Source organism: Simochromis diagramma, unplaced genomic scaffold (assembly GCF_900408965.1).
Source record: "Simochromis diagramma unplaced genomic scaffold, fSimDia1.1 OVJJ01000483.1, whole genome shotgun sequence".
In the NCBI taxonomy this organism is placed as follows: domain Eukaryota; kingdom Metazoa; phylum Chordata; class Actinopteri; order Cichliformes; family Cichlidae; genus Simochromis; species Simochromis diagramma.
Window position 1 is genome coordinate 332,348 of NW_024386835.1, and position 22,530 is coordinate 354,877.

At 39.7% G+C, this 22,530-nt stretch overlaps 3 protein-coding genes across 3 annotated transcripts; 2 read left to right on the forward strand and 1 right to left on the reverse strand.

The window, feature by feature from the left end:
* The first annotated feature begins 5,711 nt into the window (after positions 1–5,711).
* LOC120731544 (cytokine-inducible SH2-containing protein-like) lies at positions 5,712–8,881 on the forward strand. The gene is made up of 3 exons (XM_040028600.1): positions 5,712–5,990; positions 6,561–6,717; positions 6,819–8,881. The coding sequence occupies exons 2-3, from the start codon at positions 6,579–6,581 to the stop codon at positions 7,322–7,324; spliced, it is 645 nt and encodes a 214-aa protein (XP_039884534.1). The 5' UTR covers positions 5,712–5,990; positions 6,561–6,578; the 3' UTR covers positions 7,325–8,881.
* Positions 8,882–10,948: 2,067 nt separating this feature from the next.
* Positions 10,949–15,405, forward strand: LOC120731545 (rho-related GTP-binding protein RhoA-B). The gene is made up of 5 exons (XM_040028601.1): positions 10,949–11,074; positions 12,012–12,169; positions 12,438–12,558; positions 14,103–14,233; positions 14,328–15,405. Exons 2-5 carry the CDS (start codon positions 12,014–12,016, stop codon positions 14,499–14,501), a joined length of 582 nt encoding a protein of 193 aa, XP_039884535.1. The 5' UTR covers positions 10,949–11,074; positions 12,012–12,013; the 3' UTR covers positions 14,502–15,405.
* An 88-nt stretch (positions 15,406–15,493) lies between these two features.
* Positions 15,494–22,470, reverse strand: LOC120731543 (transmembrane protein 43). The gene is made up of 12 exons (XM_040028599.1): positions 22,353–22,470; positions 20,528–20,662; positions 20,290–20,424; positions 18,618–18,712; positions 18,488–18,537; positions 18,333–18,402; positions 18,182–18,252; positions 17,962–18,089; positions 17,782–17,856; positions 16,571–16,672; positions 16,365–16,482; positions 15,494–16,280 (listed from the first exon to the last, which is right to left on the reverse strand). Exons 1-12 carry the CDS (start codon positions 22,368–22,370, stop codon positions 16,078–16,080), a joined length of 1,200 nt encoding a protein of 399 aa, XP_039884533.1. The 5' UTR covers positions 22,371–22,470; the 3' UTR covers positions 15,494–16,077.
* Positions 22,471–22,530: the final 60 nt, after the last annotated feature.

The window sequence follows — 22,530 nt, forward strand, 5'->3', positions numbered from 1 at the left end:
AGGATTCCCACAGATTCACCTAGATACCACTTTTTCATCTTCAAACATTCCCATCAGGGCCAGCAGGAGGAAGCTCTGGGTCAGTAAAAACTCACTGAGTTCCTCACGCACTGTCTGTGACTTGTAAAGCACTAATTTGGTGCTATAAAAGTGAAGGGCAATGAAAGTATCTTACAGAGTTCACACATATTGTTTTAACTATCATCACCTCCACTTTTTTCAGGATGTTAGTCTCTCCTAACTTCTTCTAATTCTTGCTGAGTGACACCATGTGGTTTGCCAACCACAAGTTAAACTGTACATAAAGACTGGCTTTAGCTATTGTGACATCATCAATTGGTTTGGGGACCATTATTTTGAAGCTTTGAGGTCATCCAGGTGAATTTCTTTTAGCTAACACTAGCAAGTTTAGTTAGGCCTCAGTCACACAGGTCTAGAGACTGGTCAGTAACCCCACTGGCAAACTCCAGGAGGCTGGGGAAAAATGCATACTCTCCGACGGGTTGGTTGTTGAGTGGTTGCTGGGTAAAACTGGTCCCAAAGTGGGTGCTACACCAAAAATCTCCCAGTGATTGCTTTGGTCCCCCATAGTTTGCATGAAAGATGCCAACTCATCTACAACCACTACCTATATGCCAGATTGATTGATTGATTGATTGATTGATTGATTGATTGATTGATTGATTGATTGATTTTAAACATGAAAATAAAAATTACAAAAATAATTAACAAGTGTGCACAATACGCATATAAAAAAGGGCAATGAATTGCCGCCAACAACACTGCACCGCTCAGTTTATTCACTTCAAAAATAAGTGTTTTTATAGATACTGACAAATCACATTTGCTGTGTAATGTGAACTCTGCAGTGTCCTCAGGTCTGTGGGGGATTTTATCATCTTTCGCCTCGTTGTTTGGTTCTGTTGTTTATGTTCTCTGCTTTCACTGGCCTGATTTCAAGTAACAGGCAGCTGTGAAGAAGCTCTGATAAAGCCAGCACCAATAAGCAGACACAAACAGTTAGAATTATGAACATTGATGACCGAGCTACAGATATAGCAGCTATTTCTGTCAGCGGCTGGGCCAAAAAGCCAAAAAGATTTGAGTGTTAACTTGGACTTGACTAGTCCAGTCTCCATAACAGCTGCAAATAAATGCTTGTTTTGTTCCAGTACACGTGTAAATGAATTACCATTGACAGTGACAGAGGAGATATAAGCTTGTGTCTCCTTTTCATGCGAAACCTATTTAAAAACATTGTTTGTTTTATATAATCAGCTGCCGAGCTGTTAATCTAGTTTGAACCTTTTGTACAAGCGATTTTTATACTGAACAAATGAGCTGGAATTATTCAGTTAGTTACTCTGAAAAGCAGTGTGGGGTTAGCCTCATGTGTGCTTAATTATAGGATGTTCCAGTCGGATCTACAATATGTAACGTTTGCAGCTATCTAGGCCTGTGTCTCTTTTTATTTAAAACCCACTATGGTCTTGCGCATTTTCATGTCATGAATGATGCTTATGTACAAATGAGGAAATCAGCACAGTACGTCATCTATAACAGAAAGTAGTGAAGTAGCTAGTGAAGCTGATTGTGTGAGGCAGAAAATATCAACAGATCAGCTTCATCTTTGTTTCAGTGTTTATATACTCGATGCCTGGGTACACCTGTAGCATCAAGGAGCGGATGTTATACTCCAGCTGTAAGAACAGGCTACTGGACGAGGTGGAGAGAGACTACCAGCTGGAAGTCACTAAAAAGGTACAGCTCTCCCACAGAGACGGTGACAAATAATCTGTAGTACCACTGTCACTGTGTAAACTGTCTAATGACTGTCTACTCTCCATACCTGCTTAGATGGAGATAGACAGTGGTGATGGTCTGACAGAAGACTTCCTGTATGAGGAGGTGCACCCCATGGAGCACACTTTAAAGCAGGCATTTGTCAAGCCCCGTGGCCCGGGAGGGAAAAGGGGCAACAAACGCCTCATCAAGGGTGCTGGAGAAAACGGGGAAGAAAATTAGACATTACACACATTTGCATAACACAAGCACACAACACGATATCTAAGAATTGACTTGTTATTTGATTTGAATTTATTCATGTCTAGTTTCTTAATCTAATCATTTTTTTAAAGGGGATGCATCATCATCATGAAACTGTAAATTCTTGTTAAAAGTCATTTTAAATCATGCAGCAGACATTATAAAGCTTACATTGCATTGTAGGTTTTCACTGTGCAGCCTTATCTCTGTGTAAAGCTCTAAAAATAGACAATAGCAACATACAATAACATGTAAAAGTCTTGGGCCACACGTCATTTCTTTAGATTTTGGTTGGAAGGAGTCAGGCTTTCTGCAGGTCTTTTATAGTTTTTTTTCTCTCAACACTGAATGCTTTTTCAGTTATTTTGCGTCCAGTCCTTGACCATTTTCAGGAGATTTTTTTTTTTACTTATTTGTTAAGACTCTTAACACTGACCTATGAATCATTTGAATCATTCAAATATATAATTAAAAAAACTTAAGGAGTAAAACAGTTTTGTTTTACAACAACAAAGAACTGATTTCTTTAGTTCAAATCTATGAAAGACGTCAGCTCAAATAGCTTTTAGCCAAAATCTTGGCTTATCTCAACATGGTGTGCAGTGTGTCTGTAAAAACGCTGATAAAGCGGAACAAGTGGAGGATAAATGTGGCTTAAAAACTTCTTTAAAACTATCAACAGCAGATGAACAGTCTCTGAAATTCATGTCCTGAAGAAGTGGGAAAAAATCCAACAAAGACCTGAAACATGACCTGAGAAATGCATCTGGCCCTTCAGCTAACCCTTCTACTGTTCACTAAAACCTCTCCAGAGCCCAGACCTGATAATTAATAAAGCAGTGTGTGATAATGTTGATAGAGAACAGAACAAAAGGCAGCCAACAAAGAAAAAAGCTGAATGTCCTCCAGAACTATTGCTGAATAGTACTTAAAGAAAATACAGAAAAGAAAATACTAGAGTTTAGACTGTGCTGAAGATTTTCGAAGTTGGTCACATAAATTATTGACTTTCAAGCTCATTATAATCATACAGACATTGTTTTTGCCTTATGTACTGGGGCGATCGTGGCTCAAGAGTTGGGAGTTCGCCTTGTAATTGGAAGGTTGCTGGTTCGAGCCCCGGCTTTGACAGTCTCGGTTGTTGTGTCCTTGGGCGAGACACTTCACCCGCCACCTACTGGTGGTGGTCAGAGGGCCTGGTGGCGCCAGTGTTCAGCCTTGCCTCTGTCAGTGCGCCCCAGGGTGGCTGTGACTACAATGTAGCTTGTCATCACCAGTGTGTGGATGACTGGATGTGTAAAGTGCTTTGGGGTCCTTAGGGACTAGTAAAGCGCTATACATCATTTACCATTTACATACCCCATTTCCGTGTATGATTGCACATTTCAAATTTAGATACACCAATTTCCAAGCAAAATATAAAGAAAAGGGGGCTGGCTCGAGATTTTTACATAGTACTGTAACTGTTGGGGGTAGCCTCTCTGACATTGGTCATTTGACTTCAAAGTCTCAGCTGCTGCCGTCTTGTTTTAAGACATCTAGAGTTTTAAAAAAAATCTAGATGTGTCAGTCTGAGAGGATATTCCACACTCATCTGATCGACTAACTTGTCGATCACAGGGTAACTACTCCCTACAGCATATTCTGCTTTATCGACTGTTTTACTCTGCATGTGACTATGAGCAACGTGTAGTTTCAAAGCTTACTGGAAACTATCAATCAAGATCAAAATCTCATCAGTGGCTGCAGATCAAGAGAGCAGTGAGGTCACTTTCTCATTCGGCTCTCTGTCGCCCCCTGCTGACCATTAGAAACAGTGCAGACTATAATGAGCTGCCAGTTAAACCATATCTGTGTTGTTGTATACAGTATGAACTGGACTGCTCTGCTGGTCTCCAGAATAAAGCTGGGGGAGGGGGGGGGGGGTTAAGGGTTAAAATTTTCTTTTACTCTCCACTCATCCCCTGCCTTTTTCTTTCCATCTTTTTTGATCGCCTGACTAATAATTAGTTCAGCTCATCAAGATCTGTGGGGGAAGTTACATGAATTTCTTTGCTTCAGGGTGGAGTATCCTTTACAGTACACTACCCAGGCATGTGCTGTGCCCACAGACCACGCTTTAGCAGACACAAACTCATCCACATTATTTACAGTTGCATTCATCAGTGACCTGATTGAGCTCTGACAGATGAGGGCTGTTCTTTTACAATGGTTCTACAATAAAATGTTTTCTGTATTTTCTAGTGTGTGTGTCCTCATTTCTTTCCCTCTAATTGTGCACATGTGTTGGTGATAAAAAAAAAAATCATGCAGGAAAGCAGCAGCAGGGGTCACAGTTCAGCAGCAGAGGTCAGCTGGTTGTATGTGTATGTGTGCAGCATGTGTGTGTGGGTGTGTGCGTGCGTGTTGGTGTTTTCCGGGAATGCGCTCTACTCGGAAGCCTTCAGCTGTGCGTTCTGCTGCTTTTGTATCTCATAGGAAACTGAGTTGATTTGAGCTTGTTTTCTTGGAAAACTGGTTCAGAGCTGAATAGCAGCTTTCATGAGGTCATTATCTCTGCACATGGAAACTGTGGGGTACATTAGGATGAACCTGTTTGAAGACATACTAATTTTAAGCACATTAGCTCATCTGCAAGAGGGAAGGCGCCACACCTAATTTTCTTCATGATAACATAACACATTTAGTACAGAAATAAAGAGCTGAAGAATTAAATATTAACATGCTGCAATGTTTGGACATAATCTTCACCGAGTGTCATACAATAAAATAATAACTACAGTCTGCACACTTAAAGTTGGTATTGCGTAATATCACAGTCTTGCGCAGAGTAATTGTAAATAAACAATATTTCCTTCGAGCATGACAGCAGCACTTATCACAGCAGCATGGTAAGCTGAACATAACCGGAAGCTTTCAAAATAAGAGGTTGACTTTGTCAATACACGCTTTAATGCAGCCAGTGTAGCGTACCAGTGATGTTTTGTTGTAATAAAGGCTACCTTTAAAATAATTTTGTTACTATGTATTATATGATAAGTTCCACAGACTTTGTTTATTTCTCAACATTTTTATTATTTACAAAAAAATATTATTTATAATATTATAGGGTATAATCAAATTTATCAATTTTCCATTTAAAATCTACAACTTTATTTATAGTTATTATTATCATGGTACATGTGGTGTTATCTTCTCAGCATTTTGAGTTAGAAGTCTCAGACCAACCCTAACCCTTATGTAACTTGAAATTTAGAAATTCTAAGTCCATTTTGACTTACGGGCACAAAAGACAGATATACAAACAAATATGTGTTTTTCTAAATAAAGAAAAGAAAACGTCAGTGGCGGAAGCAAACCTCTATGGCTGTTATTTCTTAGCTTTTTTTTTTAAATTGCACCTGCAGTGTTAAAAGATTAAAACTAACTAATTTTAACATTAAAAAAGAATCAAAACGAAAACTAAATCCTGCAAACGTGACAGCAAACAATGAGGCCATTTAACAGCGCCCAGCTCGTTGCGGTTCCGATGCAATTCATCCCGTTTAGTTAAGAGTTGAGAGGGTCTTTTACATCTTATTTTGAAAGGCTTGGCGGAAGTTGTGCTTATTGACGGAGCCCGACGCAGAGGTTGCCAGCAGCGGGCGGCTCTTGCGTCCCTGCGGGCGTTGAAACACAAAACCTTTCTTGGAAACAGATTCCGGGAACCTCGGTGAGTCCGGATGAACCGAGCTGCTGTCTCCTCTGCGCCTCACTCAGTGAGGGGAGCGCTTCAGTCGCACATCCAGCGCTCAGCACGCTTATATATATTTGAATCATTTTGAAGGACTGAACCGAAAACTTTGGAGGACCGTTTATTATTATTTTATAAATAATATTCTAAATATTCACTGCAGGGCTGTTTTTACACTGGTTTCAATCCTTATGGTTTTTCCTGATTTGAGGTAAGAACATTTCTAATATGATTTGGGTAATTATGGGTATTTTATTGCAGTATGCATGATTCAAAGTAAGGTACAAAATAAGGTGAAGAGACGAGTTATTATGAACTGGCGCAGTATAAATAAAGCTGGATTCGGCGTAACTGAATTGGCACATTTACTTGAGTTGTGTGTGTGTGTGTGTGTGTGTGTGTGTGTGTGTGTGTGTGTGTGTGTGTGTGTGTGTGTGTGTGTGTGTAAATATAGATGGGTGTCTTTTTAAAGGTGCTCTTTAACCCTGTGGTGAGGGGACCCTGTTTGTAACCTTAGCGGCAGGCTTCACTGTAAATAAGCACAAAGGTTTTCTGACTGATCACTTTTCCCATTGTCCTGATGGGAATGGTCACTTTCATGATTATAATGCTTCCATCAGTAGGGTGGTGGAGTGTCGACAGATCTCCAACCAGCTAACACTACGGGGAGATTTGGGACAGACATATTTGACATAAGCAACTCAATTCGCATTAATTAAGGGAATATAGTTCAGATGATCTCTTAGTTAACTTTCCTACATGGTCATCATCGTCTCCACAGGTGTGCTGTCAGTCAGCAATGGTTGTACAGGCGGTGACCATTTTCCATCATGAGGAACAAAGAAAGTCATCCTGCTCGGATCCTGCCCCTTCATCCTGGGACCCAGCAGATGACCTCCGCTGCATCACCACCACCTTCCAGTATCTGCAGACTTCTGGTATGCCAGCCACATTTAAACACTTCTAGTGTCAGTGTCCATGTGGCTATAAAAAAACAAAAAAAACAAAACACTAATAACTGAACTGTCTTTTTCCCCAGGTTGGTACTGGGGTCCCATCTCAGCAAGTAAAGCTCGGGAAGCTCTCCTCACAAAGTCTGAAGGCACATTCCTGGTGCGGGACAGCAGCCATCCACAGTACATGCTGGCTCTGTCAGTGAAGACTCGCTGTGGACCTACCAGCGTGCGTATAGAGTACAGCAAGGGCTGTTTCTGGCTGGACTCTGTCTCCCCTGGCCTGCCTCAGCTGCAGTCCTTCCCAGATGTTCTCAGCCTTATACAGCACTACACCAGCTCAGGCCACGCAGCACAGGACCAGACATCTAGTGACATTCACCCCCAAATGGAACCTGACCCTTCCCAGCACGCAGCTAAAGACAGAGGAGTACCCCTGAAGCTGAAGCACCCGCTTCACAAACTGGAGGTTTTCCCTTCTTTGCAGCACCTGACACGCCTCACCATCAACAGGCACACTAACTGCCCCAACCAGCTGCCCCTCCCAAAGCCTCTGCTCTTCTACTTGCAGGACTATCCTTTCTCTATATAATACCTGCCCCTCAGCGACAGGACAGTCAGACTGGAATATGGTCGCGTCGTTGAGCGGATACTGTGAATCGGGGACTCTTTGATATATTTATGTATAATAAACCACTCTTGACCTCACTGCTCATGAATGAGCTTATTCTTACTGCACTGCTGCTGGTATTCTTCAAAAAATATTCAATTATTTTTACATGCCGACCCCAGCTACTGTGAAATGTGCAATGCCAATATGTGAGTTGTTTTCTTTCCTTCTTTTTTTGATAATGTGGCCCAGTGAGAAGAAAGCAGCTCCTAAATCAGCTGTATCGAGTGTTCTTCAATAAGGTAGCCTCCACTTATAAATAATAAATCAGTGAAGAAAACAGCTACTCTGTGCTTTGTTGCTCTAGCAGAGATGACAGTAACAATTTGGGGTTTCGTAACTTAAAAGCAGTTTTTCTCCGTGCCGGAGCCCAGTGGAAGAGATTAAAACTCCAAAATATACACAAACAGATGTGTAAACTGCAAAACGAGACAAAACAACATGTGAGACAAATAAAGGAACTATGCAGAGTCTGTACCCAGAGTTCTGCTGTCAATTCAGTGTTTGCATATAATGTGATGTGGACTTCTTTAGTGTTCACAATCCTGACAGAAATCTGATATCTTTCATTTCCAGAAAGGAAACATAAACAAATCAAATGCTCTTCAACGAATGCAAAAGCCAACAAAGAGGGCCTGTTTGTAGCTTGTAGAAGAGGATTATAAATACCATTTCTGAGAATTAAATCTCGGAAATGTTTGTTTTTCCAGCTGTTGTGTGTGTGTGTGTGTCTTTCCCTCCCTCCCCTCTTCTGAATTACTGGTCACTTGAGCACACAGATAAATGTGAGGTATTACTGTTTTCATGGAAGCGCATCTGAGCTCGTTTCCACGAGTTGGAACTGAGCAGCGCAGAAAAAGCCTCTTATCAGGATTAGAGTAAGTGCTGCGGTTATTAATACACTGCTGCACTGCCAGCTCGCGCTCTGTTTGTGTGCCTTTCAGCTCCAACCTGCCGCCGAAAGGCTTAAATCATTTCTCAGGCCACAGTTAAATGATCGGGATAAGCAGAATAAAATCTCTATCGAGATCACATTGATATTTATCAGAATTAGGCTCCTTCATTGGGATTTACTGCAATATTAAATGAAGCCATGTGCCATTTAAGAGCTATATGCTGATACAGGAGGAGAGCTCAGGATGAAGTAAATGTTGCAGCAGCTCAGTGTAGAAATACTTCATTACAATTTAAAATTCTATTTAAGTAGTGACTAAAGTAAATGAACTTAAAGGATCAGACCATTAATACTCATGATACAGATAAGTCAGTCTACAGTAAATTCTTACTGGCAGCTGGATGTCAGTAAAGTTACTGTAAAAAGTGACAGTAAAAACTTTTTACAGTAAAAAAAACCCTTCTGTAAATGATGTAATTGCATTTACAATAAAGTTGCTGTAATTTGATTTCACAGTAATTTTTCTGTAATTTCTATATGCAGTAACAATACTGTCATTGAATAAAGATCAGACTTCTACTATACTGTACTCTATAATCTCTTAAATCAGACTTTATAAGATGCTCATGTTTTTTGTAGTCTTTACAAAAGTGTATAACAGCGTGAACACAGTGCTGTCATGGAAAAATGAGATTTCATATCCACTGACATGAAAGCACTGATGGGCTGAACTTTATCTCTGGATCTCAAAGCTGTGAAGCAGATTTATTAGAAGTGATCACAGAAAACATTTTGGCACGTCACCCTTTTTCCTGCTTCAGTTTCACGCTGTCAGGCGTGCCTGTGGCCTATTGAAAAGGACATTTAGTCGATGCATTGACTTTCATGGTGCGTACGCCTAAAATAGTTTAGGATTATTTTAAAATGTTGCAGCGTTACCTATCAAAAATCAGTTAGCAGACTAAATCCAGGTAATACTCTAGAAACAAAACTGAAAGCCAGCAATTGATTTTTACTCTAAATCCAACAAAGGTAAAAAAAAAATTTAAGACTGATAAGGATACCGATATTTGATCATTTTAAAATTACGATATTCTGAAATATCAGCTGGGATTGTTTTCATTTCAGACAAACAGATTTCCACAACACTTACATGTAGTTATTATTTACTCATTTAGGCCTTGATTATTCTCCATTGCAGACATGAACACAGACAGCTGGAAACCCGACAGCCAACTAGCCATTATTTATTATACTTCTCTGAAGTCCACTTAAAGTCCATGACCTTGGGTGCATGCATAGTTGATGTGCTGTAATATAAACAAAAAACAGGCAGGTACACAGACAACCACACTGACTCTCGTATTCACAGCCTGATGAGGAAATTTACGTCACGCTGACCCTAGTGGCTCATGGACATGGAAAGTGTAATCCCACCTTTACTCTTTGCCCCACTGCTTGGATCACTTTGTTGTCGTTGTTTGCAGACTTCAAAACAGGTGTTTCCAACAGGAAGTTGCCTCTGGTGGACAAACTATGAAACATCAACACTCAGAACCAGGTTGAAGGGTGTTTCTCTTGTCTGTCCTTTAATTTTTACAGTGTGTGTGTGTGTGATCATTCTCTCTGTTCTTCCTACCTTGCATTTCCATATTCATTATGTTATGGAGTCCAATATATTCACTATCCCCCCTTTGCACCTGTCCAGAGTATCTCAGCTTTACCTCTAACTTTTTTCCAAAATGTTCAATCTCAGCTGACCCACTGATGTACTCCTTTCTGATATTGCTCATCCATAAATACACAAAAGAGGTAGAGGGGAAAATCCATGCAATATAAACTAATACACAGTTTTTATTTCACTCCCTCTAAACTTCATAGTATGAGTGTAACGTCCAACGACCTATGTTGGACATGCAATCTAGACATGCAAACATTAGCACATGCTACTTGGAAATATAAGCAGGTATAGAGCTCAGAAGCTCAGATATGGATAAATTTGATAATACCCTTATTACCAAAATTATGTGTATTGGTAGGCTGATCAGTCCCACCCACAGCATCGAAATACAATTTAGCGGTGATAAAAGTAAGGGCAATCACAGTTGCAAGAAGAATTCTTAGTGCATGAAAAGACACATCCTCCCCAAACTTCAAATATTGGACCAAAGTTATATTAGAAATTGTATCACCTGGAAGAAAATTGTAAAGAGTCAATGATGATGATAATGACAACTCAGGTAGATCTTTGTAATAAAATGTTATTAACAATGTTGATGTTGCAGTTTGAAGATATAATTGCAGGTGTGAGTGTCAGTTCCTGCTTGAAATTTTTATAATGATGCTCTCTATTCAAGTTTAATACAGGAAACGCAAATTTCAATAACAGAAAGTAAAATACGAAAAAAAACCCAATAATTATATGGTACTCTGTCCCTCCTTATATATAACATATGTGTTTAATCTAATATATAAAAAAGCTCTGAACTAAAAGAAAAATATGTTATTTTTATGTTGCTGTATACAAGTATTGATTAAAACAGTGATATTATTATTATTATTATTATTATTGTTGTTGTTGTTGTTGTTGTTGTTGTTATTATTATTATTATTATTGAGAAGTGTGGTGTTGTACTGTAGTGCATTGTTGTGCGGTCCCCACCCCCTCACTTCCCTCCTGTTAATCCTTCATAGCGGCGCACAGTAAAGAAGCAGCGGCGGAAGCTAACAAAGCACTACTTGGGCTTCATTTGAGTAGATTTTTAACTAATAACTTGGTGAGTTGGAAATATTTTCAAGAATCCTGTAGCTGTTATATTTTCTAACACTTATTGTGGGTAATTATACTATTGTTCTGACTATAAATCTGTGTCTTCACCAATATTTCGCCTAGCCTAGCTAGTGAGCTAACGGACCGATAAAGTCATATAGACTTCCGTTATGCTAAGCTAAGTCTAGCTATCTAGCCTAGCAGGCTAAACCGGTACCGGTTTGTTACTGAAAGGAGAAGCAATGATTCCGGCTCAGCAGCTTGAAATAAACAACAAACACGACCTGAGTACATTATATCACACGTGTTGTACGCATTTACTGTAGCACCCCCAGGTTATATTGTAAACATTCAAATTGAGCTTACAGGACACACATCCGGCTAAGCTAACGTTCGATGATTAGCTAGCTTCAGTAAACACAACATCCTCCTAGACTAAATCTGGGTCAAACACCACTGCGGGGGTCCTAGTTATATTTCGCTGACATACATTTGCATGTTAATACGGCCAGTGTTGTAGTGATGGAATAAATGTTTGACGGGATATGTATGTGTATTTTTTTGTTCGAGCTTGATGCCGGGGAGGGTCAGAAACACCGGAGCGGAAACGTAACATCACAGTAGAGGGCTTCACTGTATGACTCTTAATTTGTAAGCCAACTATGTCGCGATGGGCCCTTGACAGTATGTACAGTATGGCTGATCAGGGGACCATGAAAAGCCGTGATGGTGGTGATATTGTCGCAGAAAGCTGCACAGTTAGCCCCGGTGTTATTTTGTTTGGACTTTGCCAGCACAGCTGAAGGTTGCTGGCAGTTCATCGTTTATCACAGGCATAGTGTTAGAAAGTTGGACAATGCTTCAGTGTAATAAAATAAAATTACCCACTCTGATATAGATGACGTTCACGTGTTTTAATCAATCTTCTATATTTTTTCCTGAAGCTATGGCAGCAATCAGGAAAAAGCTGGTCATAGTGGGAGATGGAGCCTGTGGGAAGACCTGTTTGCTCATCGTGTTCAGTAAGGACCAGTTTCCAGAAGTCTACGTGCCCACAGTGTTTGAGAACTATGTTGCTGACATTGAAGTCGACAGCAAACAGGTAAGCAGTATTTATTTCTTCCCAGAATTGGTGTTTTGTAACTGGAGGACTCTAGTGGCTGCACTCATGTCATGCTAAACCTATAGACCAGGGTGGGCAGTTAATTTTCACAGGAGACCTACATGTTAGATCTAGTCTAACCTGCACGAGTTTGAATTATTGAGCAGATTGAGTTCTGCTTATTGGCAAAATTAATTGTCTGACCTGCCCACCTGCTACCGACTGTGCACTGCTCGAAGATATTTCAGCTTCTAAACACTTTTGGCAGGTCGAGTTAGCACTCTGGGATACAGCAGGTCAAGAGGACTATGACAGACTGCGCCCGCTCTCCTATCCAGACACTGATGTCATTCTCATGTGTTTCTCCATTGACAGCCCTGACAGTCTTGGTAAGTAAAAACAGAGGAGACTCAGCAATGTTGCAGCTCATTTTTAATTTTAAATTATTATGACTAAACCACCAAAGGCTTTGTGGGAGGGGGAAAAAAGACTATTAAAAAAGGGAGGGGATAGCTCAGTAGTTAGAGTGTTCGCCCCATGATCAGAAAGTCGGGGGTTCAAATCCACCGAACGGCTACCTGAGTAAGGTACCATCCCTGCACACTGCTGCCTGGGCGCTGGATTGATAGCTGCCCACTGCTTTACTGAGTGAATGGGTGCAGAGAAGGCTCTCCTTGAGTTAAAACCTCTGGAGATTGTTTTGAAATCTGAAACTCTTATGTGGGCCAGTTCTTTGTGTTTTCATTGGTGGTTAAAGGTGATTTTTGAACAGCTTCTAGTTACTTCCACCACCTAGTTACCCCTACTCTAGTTAAGGTCTTTGCCTTGTGTAGCACATAAAAGACAAATTCAGGATTCAAATATTGGCCTGAAAATTCAGAGTAAAATGTTTTTTACTTTCCATTTGTTTGTTTTACCTGATCAGCTTCTCTGTTACATCTAAATGTTTAAATACAAGGGTTTCCATTAAAAAACTGTATTAGAAAAAATAAGATGGTAATACAGAAGAGGCAGGAGTTATGTGCTATATTATTACTATATATATATATATATATTTAACAGTAGCGCCTGCATTTTGAACCAGTACCAAGGTAAGAAGGAGTATTGACAATAATGTCACAGCAATCTTGCCAGGAATAAGACGAAGTGTACTAGAGGATACTGGCTTATAGCTGCTCCCTTATTCACATGGTGTCACCACAGTAGGTTGCCCCCCATGTTTGATTTGGCAGATTCACTGGATGCCCTTCCTGATGAATGTGTAAACCATAACACTATGGAGCCACTATTTTTTTTTTATATATATGTGTATATTTATTGTAAATAATGGCTTGAGCACTTGCAGTGCCATTGGTAATGAGAAAAAAGAGTTCACTGTAAACAGACCCGATGGAAATTCTTGAGATTTGGTCATAGCTTGAATAATCTAATATTAAGAATCAGAAACATAGAAAACAGCTGTTGGACACGGAGTCATGTTATGACTGTCTCCCACCATGAGTCTCAGTTTGCTCTCCTCTGTACATCACAGTGGACGCACATTTATCATGTGATCTGTACCATTACAGCACACCTTGTTCTCAAGTTTCTCCATCTAAAGTATCTGCTCTTCTTGATTCAAGTCCACACCACCTTATCTCGCATACAGTCCAGAGCTGCAACTTTTACAAGTTAAAAGAAAAGTCACTAGCAGTGATTTTAAGTTAAGACAAATAATCGTTTAATTTCTGCTTGCTGCCAAATGTCAGCATTTTATTTATTTTTGCATTGTTTGCACAGCAAAACATGTTAAATGACATCCTCTTAGGCTATAGGAGTCTGTGATCATTAGTGTTTTCCTGCTGGGTTACAGAGCAACAGTAATCCATTAGGAAAATAATCAACAGCCGTGTGTCTCTGCTTTGAATGCTGCTATATTTGTCTCCTTATTCAGAGAACATCCCTGAGAAGTGGACCCCTGAAGTGAAACACTTCTGCCCTAATGTTCCCATTATACTAGTGGGAAACAAAAAGGATCTGCGTAATGATGAGCACACTCGGAGGGAACTTGCCAAAATGAAGCAGGTAAAACTTAACGCCCTGAGCAAGAAAACAAACAAACTTTGTCAGTGAAAGATTTTTTCCTAGCATTGCTTCTTGACCTTTATATTTATTTTAGGAACCCGTTAAACCTGAGGATGGGCGGGACATGGCTAACAGGATTGGTGCCTTTGGATACATGGAGTGCTCTGCAAAAACAAAGGATGGTGTGAGGGAAGTATTCGAGATGGCTACCAGGGCTGCACTACAGGCCAGGCGGGGAAAGAAGAGTAATAAATGCGTCCTACTGTAAAAGGAGGCATGAGGACTGCTTCCTGGAGGGGGAAAGAAGGAGAATTAGGTCAAACCTACCCCCAACACACCCACCCAAAAGACTGTTCTCCCCAGTTTTTACTAAAGGTGTAATGCTTTTACTTTTCTTTTATTTCTTTATTTCTTTTTGGTCTTAAGCAAAACTAGTCAGGTTCTGTCAGTATTCAACTTTGAAGTTATGGAAAATACTTTTTATGTACTTAAACATAAGTAAATTTGCCATAATAATCAAACCTCCTTTATCCACACGTTCTATGTAATCAAAAAGGTCAGCGGGGGAACCGTGGTGTCAGCCTGCCAACTGCAGTTAAGTGCTTAAGCCCTGCGAGCTGATCAGAGGAATGTTTCCACAGCCAACTAGGGTTGAAGTACCTGCTCACTGTGACCCGTAGTCCTTTAATTATTGACAAACTCGTGCACACAAAGTCAAAATTTGTTTGTGTGCTTCATAAACAAATCTGCATTATGATCACATGCACAATGCGAGACTGGAAAATCTTTTTGCTAAAATGCAAATGGAAACTTAGTGTTTTGTGTAATAAATTACTTTGTAAGAATCTGGATAACTTGCATCACTTGATTGAACACTGAATTAAACTGAACTAATGAATTAAAGCCCTGCCTAGGAACAGAATTCAACTTTATGCAGTGGTGAGGAAAATCAAAGGCTAGTCTATGCTTTAGGCTCCTCAGTTTATGGTGAACATTTTGGATTAATACGGGCCACTCTTAGGCTCAGCTCACAGGGGAACGGCCAGAGTGCACACAAGCATGTCAATGAATCCCATTAATAGTTGTTAAAAAACTGACAGCCGAGATGTTTACTGATCAGGACGGTGAATGTGAAAAATAAACCTGCCCAGGCTTTCTGGGGGTCAAACTGCCTCTACCTTCACTTTTTGTTCTAAGAACATCAGTAATCATCTCTAGTTGAAGGTGATCTTTTTCCTGAATGAAAACATGAGCCAAAAGTAGTTTCAAACTTTTACTCAACATTTAAAGCAAACACAATTGAGAACCCCACTTCTTTGGTGTCTTTTCAGTTTTACATGTAAGAACTGAATTTTTGATTACAAATAATTATTATTAAACTTACTGAGCTTTATAAACAGTGAAAACAGAGGTATGTAACAAATGTACAGTTAAACAATTCATTGGATGCACATAGCTAAAACTACTGCAGTTTCACTTATCAGTGTATTAAATCCAACCTTAATAATGCAAAGTTCTGAAGAGTGTTGAGCACTTAGTTTTGTCCAGGACTGTTGGATTCGACTGCATTTATTTTTAACTGGGTGAAAAACATTCAAGCTAAAAAAAAAACCAAACATATAATGGAAGGAACAACTTTGGTGAAGTAAAAATTTATATATTGCCAGTGAAACTGATGCATGCTGGATTAAATTTATTTAACCACAAAACAAACCCATACACTCAATGTTTGTTTAAATCAACAACAACCCTTTGTGCAGGCTGTAACAAACTGGGGGGAAAAACTGGCAACACAAAACATCTGCAGCTCACCATCAGAAAATCTATAATCATCAGTTCAATAGTCATGCGTTCTTCTTGGCGGGAAGTCCTGAGCGGGCGAGAAATATCGGAAGAACAGCCAGCGCTCCTAGAGCTACTGCCACCAACGGTCGGTAATGAAGCCAGCTGAACCCAATAACGATAAGAGACAGCGAGCAGGAGACGCACAAGGCGAAGATCTTCGGTCCAATGGACACGAGCTCTCTAAGGACAGGAACCCAGTCCACTGCAGGAACACAACAGACAGGAAGTATGAATAATAGAAGCAAGGAAGGAAACTCACAACTGTACAGCAGCAGAGTTAATTTACCCAGCGTGTAGATGATTTGCATGCTCAGCTGGATACCAAGGAACATGAGGGCCCAGCCTGCAGCCCGGAGTCCCCAAGTCTTCATGCTGTTAAACTGGTGCTCCCTCGCAAACACCTCCTACAGATAACACAGAAATACGCTTTACCCAGATAGACACACAGAAAGAGAATTTAAACCAACAAATGGAAATGAAGCCCACGCTGACCTCCGCAGAGAGCTCCTCCAGATAAAGGATCTCCAGAGTGTCTCCTGATCTGGTTTTAAATGGCAGCAGCTGCTCCCCTCTCTGCATGGCAACAATACTGACCTGAAAAACAGCATGTGAAGCAGAGTTAGAGACTTAGTTTTAATCTAATATAAATACATAAATGAGCAACTCTTTTTGACAATATTTGTTCCTGCTCATATTTCATGGTAAACTGAACATTTGTTTGTTTGGGGCTTTTGGTTGGAATATAATAAACTGCACATTTGGCTGAAGAACATACATCTTTTTCCTCAACAAAACAACTTTTTTTTAAATAATCCCATAAATGTAAGCAGCATGCCAAAGGAGACCAGAACTGTCCTCATGTTGATCTACTAAACTTTCAAAAAAAAAAAAAAACAGCTGTGAAAAAGTTTTACCATGATTATTTGGTACTGTGTAAATTTACTCATTTAACAGTATAGTACATTCTATATGTTTACAGTATACAATTTTTTATTTCATGTGCAGTTTTATATTAGTACACGGGTACATTTTTAGATCAAAACAATCAAGAAAATATCCCATGCCATTCTGTTATGGATAAAACTTAAAAACAATATTAAGTTTCCATACCTCCACCAAAATATTCTAATAACTACTCATAAACAGTAAATGTTTGAAATACTTGATCATATATTTGACTATCCAAATTCTATTTGTATTAATAATCATTTAAAACACTACTTAAATTGATTTTTATGAAAGTTAATGATAAAATATTTTATTATTGAATGTTATAAATAGCAACATAAGAACATCATGTAGGTTGTGACCAAAGACAGTACATAAAAGATGGACATAGCTGTAGTGAGGTCAACCTCAGGAGTAAGGGTTAGAGTTTACTGAGAATATTGCATGCTCATGACTATTATGTTCTACTGAAGATTTGATGCTAGCAACTGAGACCATAAACTTATTAGGAAAATGTTTACTGGGTAACAGTGAAATGAAAAGTAGGGTCACTTTTCCATAAACTTCTACACAATCAGACTTTGTTTTTAACCAGGAGTCTCCCCCTGGTGGCCATCAGAAAGAATGCAGGTTTAAGGCACTGAATTCACTTTTCAGATCCTGAAGGTACATCAGTCTCCTATAAACAGACTACAGTCAAGACCCAGTGCAAATGTAGGCAGAGAATGTGTTAATCGGACATTTGTAGCTTGTACCGTCTGAGCAGGGCCGTGGCGTGAGTTGTCACTGCTCAGTCCAGCGAAGGAGAACCTCACCCGCACGTCACCCACCTCATGAATTCAAACAAATTCAAAGTCAACAAGTGTGGAACGCATAACACATAACAGAGTGCAACACTGAGATTATTTGCGAGGCACTCACGACTAGATGCTCACCTCTGGCCTGCGTGGATTTGGAGTGTGATAGAAGTAGTCATCATGAATAGAGAGAAAAGGGTCCAAGTTAAAGACAGGAAAATCCCCCAAACTCAGTGTCTGGAAGTTATTTATCTGCTCCACCAGGCCTGATGATAACCAGGAAATTAACTGAGTACTAAAATCCAACACATGAAACACAGCATATGTGTAGTGGCTGTGTGTTTGCCTAGACACAAACCTTTAGACAGAATGAATGGCCCAGTTCGGACTTCAGGAGACACCACCATCACACTCTCAACAGCCATGGCACTGAAACACAAAGACTGAAGTGAGCATGGACTGGATGCACACACAAACACAAGAAGACCATATTAAATATGTTTTAGTACCTCGGGTTCTGGTGACCAATCTCCTTATCAAAATTACGACTGTTCACCAACTCTGCCTTCCACTCAGTGTCTACAAAAAAGGAGTTATAATATATAACCTCTATACACAGGCTGTGCTGTTACCAAAGATTACAGACTGCAAAAAAGAAACTCACTGTAGGTGTATGTAGTTTCTGTTTTGGTTTCACCGTTCTCCTGGTAATCCCTGAATTAAAACGTACAGTCAGCTGCATTCTAGCCAACATGTCCACACCCAGTCCCACCCTGAGTGCTGACAAGCCTTACCTGCTCTCATGGTACTCCACCCACTGATACATCTCCACCTGCCGCTTCAGCTTCACTGCATGCACCACCACTTTGTAGTTGGGGTCATATAGGGGCTGCACAGACACATCAAAATTTAACAGCAACAAACCAGATGAAAACACTTACCTGAAGACAACAACACTTCCACCTCTACTAATAATTATGATCAGCTGATTGGTGCATACAAAATTCTTAATGCTGGATTATTAAACACGACAATGTCAAAGTCTGACAATGTAATCAGTACAATAATGCATTACTATAAACACAAACAAAAGAATTCAAGTGAAACTATATGAAGCTTCAGTATACAGATTAAACAATAAAACATTAGCAGAATCAAAACAAGGAAGCCAACTGGTGGCACATTTACGTCCACAAAAAATAAATTAAAAATGGAATCAAATACTAGCAAAAATATTTACATGTTGTACAACTCCTGAGGTTGTGTATTAATTTAACATAGATAAATACAACACTATTTCTCACTGTCTGAGTCTCTCTCAACATTACCTTCTTTTGTCCTCCTCTGTAAAGATATGAGGGTAAACACAGCCAGATAACAGGCACCACCGCCTGTTTATCTAAACAAACTAACTAAGGCAGCCCTGAACTTTTTAGACATCACCTGACAGAGATGCACGTGAGAAGGCAAACAGCCAGAGCAGAAACTCTTTAACCTGCCAGCCCCATGGAACAAAGTCTGCGTGATGTCCAATTGCATCCATGCGAGAAAAACATACGTAATCGGTCACAGAGTTCAGAGCAAGCAAGCGGTCGTCCGCCCGAGCTGATTCCTCACCTAAACTGAAAGGAGTATGTCCCGACCCGATTCCCCCAACATTGCTCAGTTCTCTACAATGGATCAATGGATGGATGTTCTTTTACCAAATGTACATACAAAGGTTATTAGATTTCTATCACATATTTAAACAAATGTTTAAAATGAGCTGTAGGGAACATATAGTTAACTGAAATGACAATGAAAACTAGACTTGGAAAAAAACTAAAGCCAACTAAAATAAAAATAAAACATCTTCCAGAGTTGTCCTTTATTTTTAGGCTACTTGTCAGTTTGGTAAAATTCTGTTATCACAGAGTGCCTGATGGGGCATGAATACACATGTTGAGCTAGACTCTGGATGACATTACCGTGAGTCAACAAAGAGTTTTGTTCGTGTAATCCCTGCACTGATTTTAATTCATTAAATGAAAAGATTAAAAAAAAAAACACTTCTTATCAGGAAGTGATAAGTGTGTAGCTCAAGCAAATGTAGAATGATGGAAGTTCTTAAAATATCTGGATGTTCGATATCTGAGCACAGTTTCGGAGGCCTGCAGAAACCCTAATTTTAGGGGTAGGGGACTCTAAAACTATACAGAAGGCACAAGTTTTGAAGTGCATCTCCACCTGAAATTTTGTCATGCAAATCTGTGACAGTCAGGTTAAAGGCTCCAGACAAATATCCTCCATATCTTAATAATTAAAAGACTGAAACTAATACAGAACCTTTGAACTGCTCTGTAAACTAACAGAAACTGAACTCAATAAAAAAAAAAAAAGCTAAAACATAATAAAAAATATACAAATCAGGGACACCGACACATACACGCTAGGGCAGACCACTGTTCAAAATACAGGCGAGCTCACCTCTGCAGTATGCAGCTTCGCAGACAGGTGAACTAAACGGCCGTTGTTTTGTGTGTCGAAGCTGATATACGGCCCCAGTGATACAACCTGGAAGAGACCTTCATCCAGGGACTTTGCTGTTTGCAGAGTCCGTCCCTGCACAAAGAAACCATCACAGATACAAAGTGCTGTCTTTAGTCTACTGTTAAATCATCGTGACCATGATGATCTGAGCTACTTAGAAGGAAATGTTTCCTACCTCATTGGTGAAGAGAACATAAATCGAGAGGAAAAACAGTCCCACACCAACAACTGCTCCTCCTGTAGTTTCACTCAAACGCTCCAGAAATCCAGGGTTGGACTTTGCAGACACAAGCTTGTGTTGGTCTGGAAACTGGACAAACATAAGAAAAACCTGAATAAACACGACATCAACAATTGGGCGACAGAACCAAGTTTTGGCTTCTCATTAGTTATTTTCTATATTCAATCTTTTAGTAATGACATGACCATAACAAGACATAACCAGTAACTTAACAATAAACTGTCTTTTTAGTGTGTGTGTGTGTGTGTGTGTGTGTGTGTGTGTGTGTGTGTGTGTGTGTATGTATGTATGTATGTATGTATATATATATATAATATAATACACCAGGTGTTTATCTGAAAACGTATGATGGTTTAAATACATGAATCTTAGAAAGCGAAGACACACATTCCTCTGATTTATTACAACTAATCCGGTACCAGCCAACTGCAGTTCCGGTGAGAAGTTTATATCCACTCATCATGGACATGAATGTAATTTTGAGCTTTTTGCTATGTATTTGAACTGTTCTGCTTTCAGGATGTAATCATTGTACAACATACATCTTTACTGACTTTAAAAAACAAGGATTGGGTGAACAAAGTTGGAATTTATTTGGGATTTTCTCTAATCCACACAAGGTCAAATATATACATAAACCCCCACCAATATTTGGTTAAATGTCTCTTGGTGTGTTGCACCTCAACCAGACACTTTTGATTGCTCAATAAGTTTGTGTTATAATTCTGGCTGGGTATTTGACCATGCGTTTTGACAAAATTGGTAGAATTCATTTGAAACAGTCGGTTTCCTGGCATGGACATGGTTTTAAGCATAGTCCACAAATTTTCAATAGGGTTGAAGTTGGGGCTTTGGGGAGGCTATTCGATAAGATTAATGTTAGCCTGCTTTATCCATTCCAAACAGTCTTTGGTGTCTGCTTAAGATCATGCAACTGTGTCCAAGTTTAAACCATCTAACTGTTGATTTGAGGTAAAGGTAGCCCTCCTCCTTTACTATTCCATCTACTTTGAACCAGTACTGCTTGCAGCAAAATTTGTTGTTTAGAAATGAGTCCAAGAGGCCTTCTTAACTTGTGTAAATCTGCAGTTCTTCTTAGATCATTATCAAGCTCCCCTTTCTTCTGGTCAATCATTGGATCGCTGTCCTTTTTTATGCTGAGAAACTAGCATTTTTAGTTGATCTTGATAACCAGTGTAAAGTTAATAGGCCTTGGTTTATCAATTTAACAGACGCTGAAGATCCTTCAGTATCAAAATACAGTGAATGTATATTTATACTTGAGCCCGTAGAAAATCTAAATTATTTTCAAGCTTGTGCACCTAGTTCTTGTTTTTAAAGTCACCACCCTGGAAAAAAAATTAAAGAACAGTTCAAAGAAATCATTAAAAGCCCAAAATTATGACGTTCATGCCCACGATGAGTGGATGTAAACTTCTGGCAGTAATTGTATGTGTCCCTACATGCAGCCTGTGGTCCCATGTCTCATCATGACTTAGGCGTGAAAGTGACACGCCCCTTTCACACTTCCTAATTTAATTTTCATGTCTGGGCGAAAAAATTAAGACTAAACGACGACTCACCGCTGTTGCCATTGTACGTACCAAATTAAAGCATTAGAAATGATTCGTCAGATTAAACTGACTGAAAAAAGGCGGCAGTTGAGGGTCTAACGCTGCAGCAAAGTTATGTTAACTGCACACATAAAGGAGTTTACATTTATAAAGTAGAACCAAAGACCATTATTCGAGCCACCTACTATCTGTGCTGAAGACATTTCTCTACTTTCTCGACCGCCAACTTTCAAGGAACACGAAGATGCTAGCAACCACAAACTGACACGCCAACGGCCAGTAAGCTTTCACTTTTACGCTGGTGTATCCCGAAACTCGCCCAGAGAGGCGGACTATGTGACAGAATAAACTGTGGTTCCCGCT